The sequence below is a fragment of the Drosophila miranda genome, chromosome 3 (genome assembly GCF_003369915.1).
Source record: "Drosophila miranda strain MSH22 chromosome 3, D.miranda_PacBio2.1, whole genome shotgun sequence".
NCBI classification, from domain to species: Eukaryota; Metazoa; Arthropoda; class Insecta; order Diptera; family Drosophilidae; genus Drosophila; species Drosophila miranda.
In genome coordinates this window covers 13,131,806-13,144,551 of record NC_046676.1, presented here as the reverse complement: position 1 = coordinate 13,144,551, position 12,746 = coordinate 13,131,806, and the positions used below count along the sequence as shown (strand labels likewise).

General features: G+C 46.1%; 1 protein-coding gene and 3 non-coding genes across 5 annotated transcripts; 3 read left to right on the top strand and 1 right to left on the bottom strand.

Annotated features, from left to right (window-relative positions):
- Window positions 1–1,273: 1,273 nt before the first annotated feature.
- Window positions 1,274–1,345, top strand: Trnah-gug. Its single transcript has one exon. It is a non-coding gene; the product is annotated as a tRNA-His (tRNA).
- Window positions 1,346–2,040: 695 nt separating this feature from the next.
- Window positions 2,041–2,112, top strand: Trnah-gug. The gene has a single exon. It is a non-coding gene; the product is annotated as a tRNA-His (tRNA).
- A 251-nt stretch (window positions 2,113–2,363) lies between these two features.
- Trnah-gug lies at window positions 2,364–2,435 on the top strand. Its single transcript has one exon. It is a non-coding gene; the product is annotated as a tRNA-His (tRNA).
- Window positions 2,436–2,562: 127 nt separating this feature from the next.
- On the bottom strand, window positions 2,563–12,415 carry LOC108159691 (Golgi-specific brefeldin A-resistance guanine nucleotide exchange factor 1). 2 transcript variants are annotated; one of them, XM_017293199.2, is made up of 10 exons: window positions 12,027–12,414; window positions 11,766–11,964; window positions 10,694–11,703; window positions 9,632–10,630; window positions 9,367–9,575; window positions 6,818–7,044; window positions 5,522–6,752; window positions 4,394–5,460; window positions 3,699–3,982; window positions 2,563–3,626 (listed from the first exon to the last, which is right to left on the bottom strand). In XM_017293199.2, the coding sequence occupies exons 1-10, from the start codon at window positions 12,126–12,128 to the stop codon at window positions 2,961–2,963; spliced, it is 5,994 nt and encodes a 1,997-aa protein (XP_017148688.1). In that variant the 5' UTR covers window positions 12,129–12,414; the 3' UTR covers window positions 2,563–2,960. The 2 variants fall into 2 exon arrangements, with proteins under 2 accessions (XP_017148688.1, XP_017148689.1); XM_017293200.2 differs by lacking the exons at window positions 2,563–3,626; window positions 3,699–3,982 and adding an exon at window positions 4,021–4,341 and having other exon boundaries at window positions 12,027–12,415.
- Between the last annotated feature and the right edge of the window lie 331 nt (window positions 12,416–12,746).

Sequence of the window (12,746 nt, the reverse complement as noted above, 5' to 3'; positions counted from 1 at the left end):
TTTGGTCTCATTCACCAAGTAAAAACCCCGAAACCCTATTCACACACACACACACGCGCACACGTATACACTGACCTATATAAATTTAGGGCTGACAGGCCACGGCCAGCGATCGCCCACGTAGTTTGAACTTAAAGAAAAAAACATAATCCGCACTCCAAACACCGTTCCACATTAAATGTTATTTTGTTCCGTGTGTTGTCCTTTATTTAGTAATTGGTATTAGCTTAAACCGTTTAACGTAAAATCTTGGCCATTGAAAAAAAATATGTAAAAACACCAACACCTTTCACGAACCTAAATCTGCGATCAGCTGTTCAGTGCCAGAAGATTAACCCTTAGTGGGTGACGCGGGGGTCCCATCAGTCCACCGTATTTGGTCGAGCGATTTGTGGAAAAATATTGTTTATTGTTTATGTCCCGGGGACCCTTAACAAGAGCTCTTGGTAGGTTAAGTCTCCGTAGGGGCCCGAGTTAAATTAACTCCCGTAAAACTGGATCCACTCATCTACACATATTCCATTACGTATGGGTGAGGGTATCCCTGTTGGTTGAACGAAATTTCAGCAGTTATTCCCTTGTTTGCCTGTGTGTCGAACGTTTTGGTGTTTCTTAGTGGTTAGTGATAATTTTGAGTATAGCTATTTATTAATGAGAAAGATGAAATTGTCAATTTACGATTATTAAAGCTTGGATATATATTGAAGCATGATGCATTAAATTTAAAATAGAGGGAGGACGCGTGGCGTAAGCCATGGATTAGGCCAGCCGTTACCGTTCCAGCAGAGGGTGGCCAAAATGAACGTTGTGTTTGGTCACAGGTAGGGCGGGCGCGCGAAGTGATAACACCCAAGCTTCACCCACTTGATAGCCGTCTGTTTATGATTTTCTTTGTTGTTGTTAGGTTGTTGTTAGTTTTGATGTCCCGAGAAGTAGTATGTCTCCTTTTTTGTCTACATTTGGCGGGCAAGGGGAACTACCCAGCCCTGGGGTCGACAGCTAGCCGGCATTGCCCTCTGGGAAACAAGCCAAGTGTAACAACTTTATATATGATTAAGAAGCCTATATGAGTTTAATTTATGTGTCCTAACTATTGTACAGCAGTGCTATTTGAAAATTAACTGGTAAAGTTGTTGGAAAAATGATTTAATTTTAGTATTATTACATATTAATAAAGTAAACTGCACTTGAACTCCAATTGTAAACAACAATCAATAAAATGTTGGTCGATAACGTTTCGTTTTTGGCCGCGACCTTCCAACAACCCGACGTAGCCGTGATCGTCTAGTGGTTAGGACCCCACGTTGTGGCCGTGGTAACCCAGGTTCGAATCCTGGTCACGGCAATGCTGCAAATATGCATTGTCACGGAGTCGGGTTTTCTTTTTTTTTTCTCTTTTATTCACCTAATACGTCAGCTACGATAAAATCTTTTCGCAAATACAGTCGAACTTCCAATTAGCGAATCTCAAGGGGACGAAAACAAGTTCGTTATACGGAAAACTCGTTATATATTTACATTTGTTTGTTTGTTTACATTTGATTGTTCCACTTTTCCTTATCAACAAAAACTTTAACGATGTTCAGGGAAGCAAATACCTTTGTTTAATTTATTTAACTATCCTACACTTGCCTCAAACTTTTTTGCCTTATTTCTGATATGGATGGAAAGAAAATCCTTGTACGGAAGTTCGTAATAGAGAAGTTCGACTGTAGTGGATAATGAAGGAAAAAACTCAAATGTGAGTAAATGAAAGGCATTCGACCGTGAAAAGTGAAAGGAAATGTTTTCAGATCATGAAAGTCTGAATTATGTTTTGCCGCTACCAAAAACATTCTTTTGTTTTTACTGTGAAGACAAATTTTAATCTGTAAAATAAAAAACGCAGTTTATTTTGCAAATTTGAGTATTAATCGACAAAAGCTACCGTCGCCATCTATGACTCGAAATATCAGGAAAATATCGAGAGACCGCATAACTCGTTTTGGGCATTTCCTTGATATAGGTGTTTTGGCTGGCACAATCCAACAACCTAACGTAGCCGTGATCGTCTAGTGGTTAGGACCCCACGTTGTGGCCGTGGTAACCCAGGTTCGAATCCTGGTCACGGCAATGCTGCAAATATGCATTGTCACGGAGTTTGGTTCTTCTTTTTGTCAGAATAATTTATAATTCTTTTTTGTTGTTGTCTATTTGAGCTCAGTATCGATAGAATTGAAAGCAATACGTTATTTCACCAAATAAAGTTCAATTTGGACTCTGGATTGACAACTTAATTGCAAAATATTAATGAATTTGCATTATCTTTGATTGTAACCGAACAGGTTGCGTTCCCGGACGCCGAGTTCCAACAGCCCGAGGTAGCCGTGATCGTCTAGTGGTTAGGACCCCACGTTGTGGCCGTGGTAACCCAGGTTCGAATCCTGGTCACGGCAATGCTTCATTACGCATTGTCACGGATTGGGCTTTTCTTTTGCCCCCGCCGCCACCTTTCCATATATTTACCTTTAAAAGTTTCGTGGTCATTTCAGTATACGGAATGAAAACAACCGATAATTCGCATATGCATATTATAATTTGTTGTATATTTAAATTTTGATTATTTACAGTTGCCTCTTTGCATAACATATCGTACTCGTACAGAAGATATAATTAGTTAAATATTGATAAATTAAACTAATTGCATTACTAAAGCTTTTAAGGTATTTCTTCTTAAAATAGCGGTTAAACAATTGTAGATTTTCTGGATGTGATTAGTACATATAGTTATTCAGATAATAAACACGCGCACAGGCGGAATGTGTTTTCACTATGGTTTGGGGGGAGGAAGGAGGAAAAGGAGGCATAACAATAAACAAATTGACACAATCTTTGTATTACTACGAAGGTTTCTTTCCATTAAAACACAAGACATAAACAAATAATTCCGAAGGGACTTGCAATCATGTTTCAAACGCAGTTCACTGCTGGCCATAGAGCAGCTCAGAGCCAGGCGGTATACTGCTAGGATCAACGCTCGCGTTAAAATAGTTGGCTGGAGTCGCCGCAGCGGGAAAGGGGACAGCCACACCTTGGCCGGGCTGCTGATGTTGCTGCTGCTGGGAATTGTGCTGGAGCGTTATGTTATAGGGATTCTGGACATATTCCTGATAAATATCCGCTGCTGGTCCAACACCGCCGCCAGCTAATGGCGGGGCCTCGTAAACAGGGGCAAAGCTATGAACAATCGACGACTGCGGCATCTTAGGCAGCGAGGGATACGCGTTGCCGGCCAGCAGGTGACTGATTGGCACATTAATGGCGGGATCGGTGGACTGAGCTGGCTGAAGTTGGTGTTGGTACGCCTGATATTGCTGATAGTATTGCTGGTAGAGCAACTGTTGTTGCTTAGACTGATCTTCAAGCGCTTCCGATGGAGCGGGCAACTCAATGGCATAACTATTATACGTATTGTTGGAGGTGATGTTTAACTGCTGCACAACCGGTATTGAAGCAGCGTGGGTTGGCTCCACTGCTTCCTGGGAGCCTTGCACCGCTGCAGCAGTAGCTTCATTCACAAGATCCGGCAGCATTGGGATGGGCTGAGAATCCACCGTAGCCGGCTGTTGGGGGGCCAACATTAGGGGCTGTATAATGGATGGTAGAATGACTGATTAACCGATTGACTATAAATTGGGATGGGCTGAGGTTGAGCTTACCTGAGCAAAGACGAAACTGGGTGCCTGCTGCAGAGCATCTGCCATGGGAGGCTGCAGTATAATGCTCCGCCTTGGAGATTCTACTGGGGATGCCGTGGCCGCACACACAGCCGTCTCTGTGGCCTGAAGCTGTGGCTGCAGCTGGGTGGGCTGTTGTTGCAAATGCTGTTTGGGCAAGATTGGTTGGGCAAGTGGCGGCACCTCTGGTTGTGTATTGGGATCACCAGATGGTGCAACAGGTGCAACCACAGATGGAGTGTTGGTTAGTGTGTGGGAGCGTTTGCCTGAAAGATGGAGGATGTTTTCATTTGATAACTAAGTACATATGTAATTCTATCAAAATATAATGAAAGGAACGCAACACGAAGCTCAAACGAAGTGGGGAAAAGGTTCAATGCTCAATTCTTTTTGCCCAGTCCCTTGAGCATCTTTAACTTGGATTTGAAGCTAGACCAGGGCTTCGGTAGTTTCCGCTGTTTGGTTTTGGTTGACTCTTTAAGGGTTTCATATTTGCCAGTGGCCGCAAAAGCGATACGAAGCCCATTGCTACACAGAGGGAATGTCAACGATTGCTGGCCAGCTAAGAATTGAGACCCGTATACAATTTTTGTAAAGTCCAGCGATATTGCTGGTAAAAGCAGATCTGATGGCAGGGTCAAAAGTTAAGCGGGTTTAAAAATGGCCGCCTCACGCACCTTCGTCACGGAAGAGTTCCTCCTTCAGATTGGGCAAAAATTCCCCGATCCGTCGCCAGGTGAGCTCCCACAGCGCCTGATGCAGGCTGCCATCTTGTTTGTGGAACACACGGACCGAATGCATAACCAGCAGCATGTTCTTCAGTATCTCCTGCATCTGCTCCGACAAAGTGTCCGATCCGACCTTCATGAATCTCTCTATGTAGTCCAGTATGTCTAGCCAAAGTTCGTTGAAAGCGGCCCCCAGCTCGATGAGAGTGGTGAGGTGCTGCAGGAATACCTTGGACATAATGGTGGCGGTCCGAATGCGTGACTCTTCCAGGAGCGCTGCATCCAGCTGCCCTGAAGCGCTGCTCTCTGGCAGTAACTCGTTCAGTAACGGGAATAGTACCTGAACAAAGCAGGAACACCACTCTGCTCCAGAAAGCGTTTGTAGATCGTGCACTAGCAAAGCCCTTTGCTGAAGACACGATATGGCATGGGTGCGCACTTCACGCCGCCGATCCATTGCCAATCTGGCTATGCCCTGCAGCAGCGGGCACCATCCTGGTGTCCACAAAGCCGCCGACTGAGGAACAGTGCAGCCTTCCTCCGCCCACCATCGGAAGATCTGAGCTGTTCGCGTATACAGAGTGTACATCAGGTCCAGCAATTGAATGGACAACTGCTCGTATCGCTGGGCCAGGTCTTCCTGTTCGGCCGAATTCACGGGAAGATTGTCGGCAGCGTCGCCCGTCAGTAGACTCAGGTTGCTGCTCGAGCCGGACGAGGCCACACCTGGCTTACGATCGCTTCGCTTCTTAGCACTCCTTTGCTTTCCTGCCGCTTCCAACTTGCGTCGCTGACGAATCCCTCCATCCCGACAGGCCTCTACAAATATACGAATGCAGCGAACGCAGGCCTCAAAGTTATAGGGCGTGATGTGGGCCACACTCCTCACAATGAAGGACAGCGAGTCCCAGCACTTGAATAAGGCAAATGGCGCATGATCCAGAAGCTGGCAATTGTAGACTAGGCTATTCGAAGAACTTGAAGCACCTGTGGTGGAGCTGGGCGGCGATTGCGGTCTGTCAAACAGATTCAGTTAGAATTGGAGATTAAGATTTCATCGTGGCCCAGAAAACTCACCTGGAGGCCGTCGTCAGTTCACTGTCTTTGTTGTTGACCAATATCCAATTCTCAGCACTTGGACTGGGTGCAGTGGGCACAGCAGTTGCTTTGGAGAGTTCAGAGTCTGAAGTGTAGCCACGCTCCGGGGGTGCAGAGGCATCTTCCTCACCACTCAATGCGCCATCCGATTTAGCGCCTCCATTGGGCGGCAGCGGCAACTGGGTATCCTCATAGTTGGGGGGGACAGCACCGGCACCCACACACTCAAGCAGATTGAAGATGATCTGCCAGTCCTGCTCAGAGTGAATGTTCTGGGCAGAGGTCTTCAGCAGCTCGTAAATGCCAATGGAAATCTGCTTGGATATGCGCAGCAGAAGGGCAGGCTTCAGCATCAGCAGCATCTTGAGAGATTGGAGAACAATAGGGCACAGTTCCTCGTTGCGCATAAGGTAGATGGCCAGCTTGAGCACTGCCACAATGCAGCGATTAAGGAGATAGTCATAGCCGCACGAGGCGCTGCCCATTAGAAGAAGATACATTTGATCCCGAACCGCTGGCCACAGGGGAATCATGCGATCGCGATTGTGTATGACGATCTTGACGAGAAATTCCATCCAGAAGACGGTTTGATCTTCAGCATAGGGCAGACCAATCGACTTGTGCCCCTGAGGAGCCTTCAGCAGACCCAGCACACATTTGAGCAGTTCTTGCAGGGACTCAAGTTGCACGAACTTCGACTCCTGCAGCATTTGATCGAGTTGGCATTCCTTGATACATTTACGGCCATGCTTAATAAAGTCCTGCTCCTCGTAGGTGGGCTCACGCTGACCCTCTGAGCTGATGAATGAGTACAGACTAGAAAAGAGACCCGATTCCTGTTTCTCCCGCGGCTTCTCCAGTATCAGCATAGCCTTGCCGTTTGCTTCGCAAAAGTCCTCCACCTCGATGAGGGATTTGGGCAGGAGCTTCAAGCGGAAGAGCTGCAGAAAAATGTCGAGGATGTGCTTCCAGCTCTCCCTCAAACAATCGCCATAATCGTGAACCAACAGGAATACCGTCCTCATGGCTGCCTGCGCCTTGGCATTCAATCCAAAGTTCACTGCCTGCTGCATCTCATTAGGCGCCGGTGCCGGCTCGTGTTGCTCCACGCTGCTCAACAGCGTTGTGAATTTGCACAACGTCAGAACGAGGGCATCAAAGTCCGCATGCAGATTGTAATGCGCTGATATAGCTGCCGACTTGCTAAAGCCTGAAACGTATTCAGATGCCGAATAAAACTCATACTGACGCTCCTCGAAACGGTTGTTCACTTACCCGTCAGTGTTCTCTGGTAGCCAGATTCAGTGCTCTTATCGAACATGAAGCTCAAAGCGCTTAGAGAAGCTCCCCAAACAATATTGAATATCTCTACATCGTAGGAGGCATCGTGGACATAATGGAAATGGCCGTCGTGGGTGTCCCCACGTCGAAGCAGCACTTTCCACAGATAGTTTTCACGCACTAAGCCGGTTTGTTCTGCAGGCATTACAATCTCTTCGTTTCTGGAATAGAATGAAATCGGACATATGCAATCTATGCTATGTTGTTCCAAGATTAAAACGAGGTGGAACGTTGTGAGTTGCAGCGGACACCGCAACTCTACAGTTATACCCGATACTAAGTCAGTATGGCTCTCCTCCGGCAGACGCCGCTAATATTGAACGACACGACAAAGAGTGCGTGCGAGAGAGACAGAAAATCAGTCTGAGCATGACGTCGGGGGCTGCGTAGCCACTGCAAATTGATTTGTTCCTATTGGCTATAAAAATGATCTGATCTGATCCAGATTCAGCAATCTGATAGATATGGTCATTATCTATGATTCTGCGTTTTTAGTTTTCTCGAATGTGCAATATTGTGGATGCAACAGATTTTCGTCCTTTGTGTGGGCGGAAGGGGGTGGGGCGAAAATTTGAGATACACGTTTTATAGTAAGATCTAACAGGAGTGCGGATACCAAATTTGGTTACTCTAGCCTTAATAGTCTCTGAGATCTAGGCGCTAATGTTTTACTCTAAGCAAAGCCGGCTATGCTACGTGTGTGTTAGAGAGAGACAGGGCGAGAAAAAATGAAATTGTTTTCTTGATGCTGGCTATAATAATGATACGATCCAATTCAGATTCTGCAGTCTTAAAGATATGGTCATTCTCTACGATTCTGCGTTTTTGGTTTTCTCGTATCTTTAAAATTGTGGATGCCACAGATTTTCGTCCTTTGTGTGGGCGGAAGGGGGTGGGGCGAAATTTTGAGATACACGTTTTATAGTAAGATCTAACAGGAGTGCGGATACCAAATTTGGTTACTCTAGCCTTAATAGTCTCTGAGATTTGTGAATATCCCCAGATTTTCATCCTTTGTGAGGGCGGAAGGGGGTGTGGCGAAATTTTGAAACAAACTCGTCTCGGTCCGATATATTAGGAGTGTGGATACCAAATTTGGTTGCTCTAGCTTTTATAGTCTCTGAGATCTAGGCGCTAATGTTTTACTCTAAGCAAAGCCGGCTATGCTACGTGTGTGTTAGAGAGAGACAGGGCGAGAAAAAATGAAATTGTTTTCTTGATGCTGGCTATAATAATGATACGATCCAATTCAGATTCTGCAGTCTTAAAGATATGGTCATTCTCTACGATTCTGCGTTTTTGGTTTTCTCGTATCTTTAAAATTGTGGATGCCACAGATTTTCGTCCTTTGTGTGGGCGGAAGGGGGTGGGGCGAAATTTTGAGATACACGTTTTATAGTAAGATCTAACAGGAGTGCGGATACCAAATTTGGTTACTCTAGCCTTAATAGTCTCTGAGATCTAGGCGCTAATGTTTTACTCTAAGCAAAGCCGGCTATGCTACGTGTGTGTTAGAGAGAGACAGGGCGAGAAAAAATGAAATTGTTTTCTTGATGCTGGCTATAATAATGATACGATCCAATTCAGATTCTGCAGTCTTAAAGATATGGTCATTCTCTACGATTCTGCGTTTTTGGTTTTCTCGTATCTTTAAAATTGTGGATGCCACAGATTTTCGTCCTTTGTGTGGGCGGAAGGGGGTGGGGCGAAATTTTGAGATACACGTTTTATAGTAAGATCTAACAGGAGTGCGGATACCAAATTTGGTTACTCTAGCCTTAATAGTCTCTGAGATTTGTGAATATCCCCAGATTTTCATCCTTTGTGAGGGCGGAAGGGGGTGTGGCGAAATTTTGAAACAAACTCGTCTCGGTCCGATATATTAGGAGTGTGGATACCAAATTTGGTTGCTCTAGCTTTTATAGTCTCTGAGATCTAGGCGCTAATGTTTTACTCTAAGCAAAGCCGGCTATGCTACGTGTGTGTTAGAGAGAGACAGGGCGAGAAAAAATGAAATTGTTTTCTTGATGCTGGCTATAATAATAATACGATCTTATTCAAATTCTGCAGTCTAAAAGATATGGTCATTCTCTCCGATTCTGCGTTTTTGGTTTTCTCGTATCTTTAAAATTGTGGATGCCACAGATTTTCGTCCTTTGTGGGGGCGGAAGTGGGCGGGGCGAAGTTTTGAAATATTTTTCTAGCAGTGACATATCACAGAAGTCTGGATCCAAAACATCGTTGCTCTAGCTCTTATAGTCTTTGAGCACTAGGCGCTAATAGGGACGGACAGACGGACGGACGGACAGACGGACAGACAGACATGGCTCAATCGACTCGGCTATTGATGCTGATCAAGAATATATATACTTTATGGGGTCGGAAACGATTCCTTCTGGACGTTACACACATCCACTTTTACCACAAATCTAATATACCCCAATACTCATTTTGAGTATCGGGTATAATCAAGGTGTACTCACTTGATGGCATTGAAGACCTGAGCCAACATCTCTTGATCAAAGTCTTTGCCACCATTCAGGCCACGCAAATTCTTGGTGAAGTCCTCCAGAGTCATTGGAACATTCAGGCGCTTTGCATTGGAGTTATGCTGATCCATATTCAGCATGATGATGGCATAAGCCAAGCGGAATGCGGCATCAGTATTCGCAAACGGCTCCAGATTTTGTGTCTACATAAGAGATTTGAATTATAATTGTCCTATTCCCCATGCCCACGCTCACTTACATGCCAGTGATCGGAGAAGTGTTCCAACACCAGAAAAATCAACGGTGCCTCGCCAGGCAATCGGAATGTCTCCAGATACAGGCGCAGTGCCTGATCCACACGGAGACCAGTGAAGTCGAATGAGTCGACAAAGTTGATCAGAATCTTTGAGTCGACATTCTTCTTCTTTGAAATGTATTCGCCAATCATTTTCTTGTCGAGTCCAGGATTCTCGCGCAGGAAGAGCGCCACTTGCATGGGATCGAGCTGAGCATTAAGAACCCCGTGCTCTTGAAGATACTGGATACCCTTGTCCGGTCGTTGATTGAACCGCTCTGTGCCCTGGGAGAGCAAGCGTTTCTTCTGCTTGACATTGGCCAGTTTTTCACTGGTTATTCCGCCACCTATTCCATTTCCTCCAGACTGCGACTGCAGCCGCAGTCTTTGCGAGCTGCTGTTAATGAAGTTGGAGATGTTTTCTACACGGCCTTGTTCATCCACGGCTGAAGATCCGCCACCAGCATCTATGACAATCCCCTCTAATCCGCTGTTGTGACGCGAGTGGCGACTTCCGCCGGCTGCCGGACCGGCTTCTGTCACAGCTTCCCTGCTGTGACTGTTCTTGGCTGCCGCACAGTTCCGCTCAATGCTGTCGATGACACTGATGAGTGTGTCCATGGAGATGATGTGAGTGCTGTATACCGCATTGGTGGCTGACAGGGTGTACTTGCTTAGCAAGTTGGTCAGACTCTCGAACATATCCGTGCAGTACAGATCGCAATCATAGTTGATGTACAGCTCGGTCACGAAGCCAGGAATGCGCCACAACTGCAGTAGATTGTCCAAAGCCAGTTCTCGCATCTCGTAGGGTGTTTTGGGATTGTCGCTGGCTATAATCTCGCTCAGCTTCTTGAGGTAGCCTTCTAGCTGGAGCTTCAGGTGTCCGCGCAACGACTCGAAAAGCAGAAAGCATAGCTGCAAATCGGCAGCGAAGATACTCAAGCGCTCCGACGTTAGGAGCTGCAACAGAAAGATCATTATGATTCATATCCAATCTATCTAATGTGGGGAAAAATGTCTAACCGAAATTAAATTTCTGCACAAATCATCCTTGACCAGCTCCAGCAAACCCTCATATTTGCCAATATTATCGGCAGCCACTTCAAAGGCCACAGTGAGCAAGCTCAAGCCCGTATGCATCATGCTGTCCGAATTCTGTTTGTCCAGCGGATTGCACAAGATGATGAGGAATCGGAAGAGCTCTTGGATGAACGGCAGACCGTAGGGCGACAGGGTGGCAGAGATTAGCGCTCCATCCTTATCGGACGATTGCTGGGTGAAGCGAACACCCACCGAGTTGATATACTCGCTGCTGTTCGCGTCGGTCAAGCTGTTCTTTCCATCTCCCCCTTCTACGATCTCCGATTCGGCGGCACTCTCCACTTGAATGGCGGGTACATTCGCTGCGGCGTTCTCCTCAACTCCCGAGCTCACGGGTGCTGTTGTTGTTGGCGTTTGCGTGATCTTGCCCTGCATGTCCAAAATGTTGCCCGCTGGGCTGGCTGGAGTGGTGGCCAGTATGGGAGCCTTGAGGTGATTTGGCGCTGCAAGACTGCATTGTGGGGTCTGCGGGGGATCTTCTACTGTCGAAGACTTCCGATGCACCGATGGGGGAGCTGGGGCGGCGGCCACTGCTGCTGTCTTTCGCTTGTGCTTCTCCTGGGCGGCGCCGCTGGCAGCATCGCCAATAGTAAATCGCTTCTGCAAGACGGTATCGCTGGGCTCCTCCGCAAACTGCGGCAGACGCATGAAGAACAAAAGCACCATGTCCTTCAGCGATTGCTCTGCCGAGCGTCGCAGCAGCTCACTGAGTCTTGGCTCAAAGCAAATCTTGAAGCAACTTAGCATGACCTCGCACATCGACTCATTGCTGACGGCAGCTCCCTCAGGACTGCGGATTAAAGTGTGCAGCACTTCAATGACCCGCATGAAAGTAACACCGTCCGAGGATTGATCTGTGCCCATAAAGCGAGCATGTGTCACGGCATCCGCTATGCGTTCAACAATATCTGCTATATTGGGCGAAGTGGGATCTGCAACATGAAAATGCGATAGGATAGGGAGCGAGCACGGAAAAGACAGCAGTTTATCTCACCAATTAGGCCATATGACAAGAATTTATTGACTGAGGCGAGAGCCAGACTAGTCAAGGGTCCCGTCGTATCCGCCGTGCGTATCACCTCCAGAAATGGAGATAGAAACACCTTAGGTTCAATCAGACGCAGATCTTCAGTGCGATTTAAGTCCTGCTTGAGGTCTATAAATAGCTTCAACAACGAGTCCTTCTCATCGTCCTGCAAAGCGGGGAGTACGAGGTATGTCACAACTTTCTTGTAGTGTTAGAATAATTAGTTACCACGTAGGCTGTGGCATTCCAACGCGTTCCACGTCGCATGGCCGTCATCAAGGTGGCCATTTCACCGCGCACCACGTAGATGCCATTGCCAGGCAGTGACATTGTGTTCAGGCCTTTCTTAATTATTCGTCAACAGCAGCTAGCTGGCTTCCGCCGAAAAAAATTCTCAAATTCGTGGGCAGCTCCTCTCTCCTTGCCTTGCGTTTTCGTACATATGTTTTCCGACCTGCCCTTTCTACCGCACACATACACACAGCCGCAGTCCTGTTTTGCCTTGAACAAAACTTGACGCGCCTTTTAATAACTTAATAAAATAAATGTAATTTGTTTGCAAATAATTTTTTGGTGACGTTTACGTGTCTTGTATGTTCTTTCTAGAGCTGGAGAAACATCGATGTTATCGATGTTTCGGTTAACACAGGACACATCGATGTTTTTTAAACATTAGATTTACACTAGAAGCATCTTATAAGCTATTTAAACAATTATTAATATGTTTGATCTAATGGTAAAATTAGCTTGAAGTATTTATTTTTGCTTCTTTTCCCTCAGCCAAAATTATTACGCTACTATTATTAAGTGGTGATAGTTGACACGATAGGCAGAACAGGGATAAGATATTAGGAAAATGGAACAGACGTAACTGAAAAGCAGCCATAATTAAACTTTTTGCCACCACTAAGCCCCTATGCTTATCCAATTAAAAAAATGCTGAGTTTT

Coding starts and splice junctions, on each gene's coding strand:
- LOC108159691 (XM_017293199.2), bottom strand. CDS start 12,128: ATGTCACTGCCTGGCAATGGCATCTACGTGGTGCGCGGTGAAATGGCC. Junction 7,045..9,366: donor CAGGTCTTCAATGCCATCAA/GTGAGTACACCT, acceptor ATTCTATTCCAG/AAACGAAGAGATTGTAATGC. Junction 3,627..3,698: donor CCAGTTTCGTCTTTGCTCAG/GTAAGCTCAACC, acceptor TCCATTATACAG/CCCCTAATGTTGGCCCCCCA.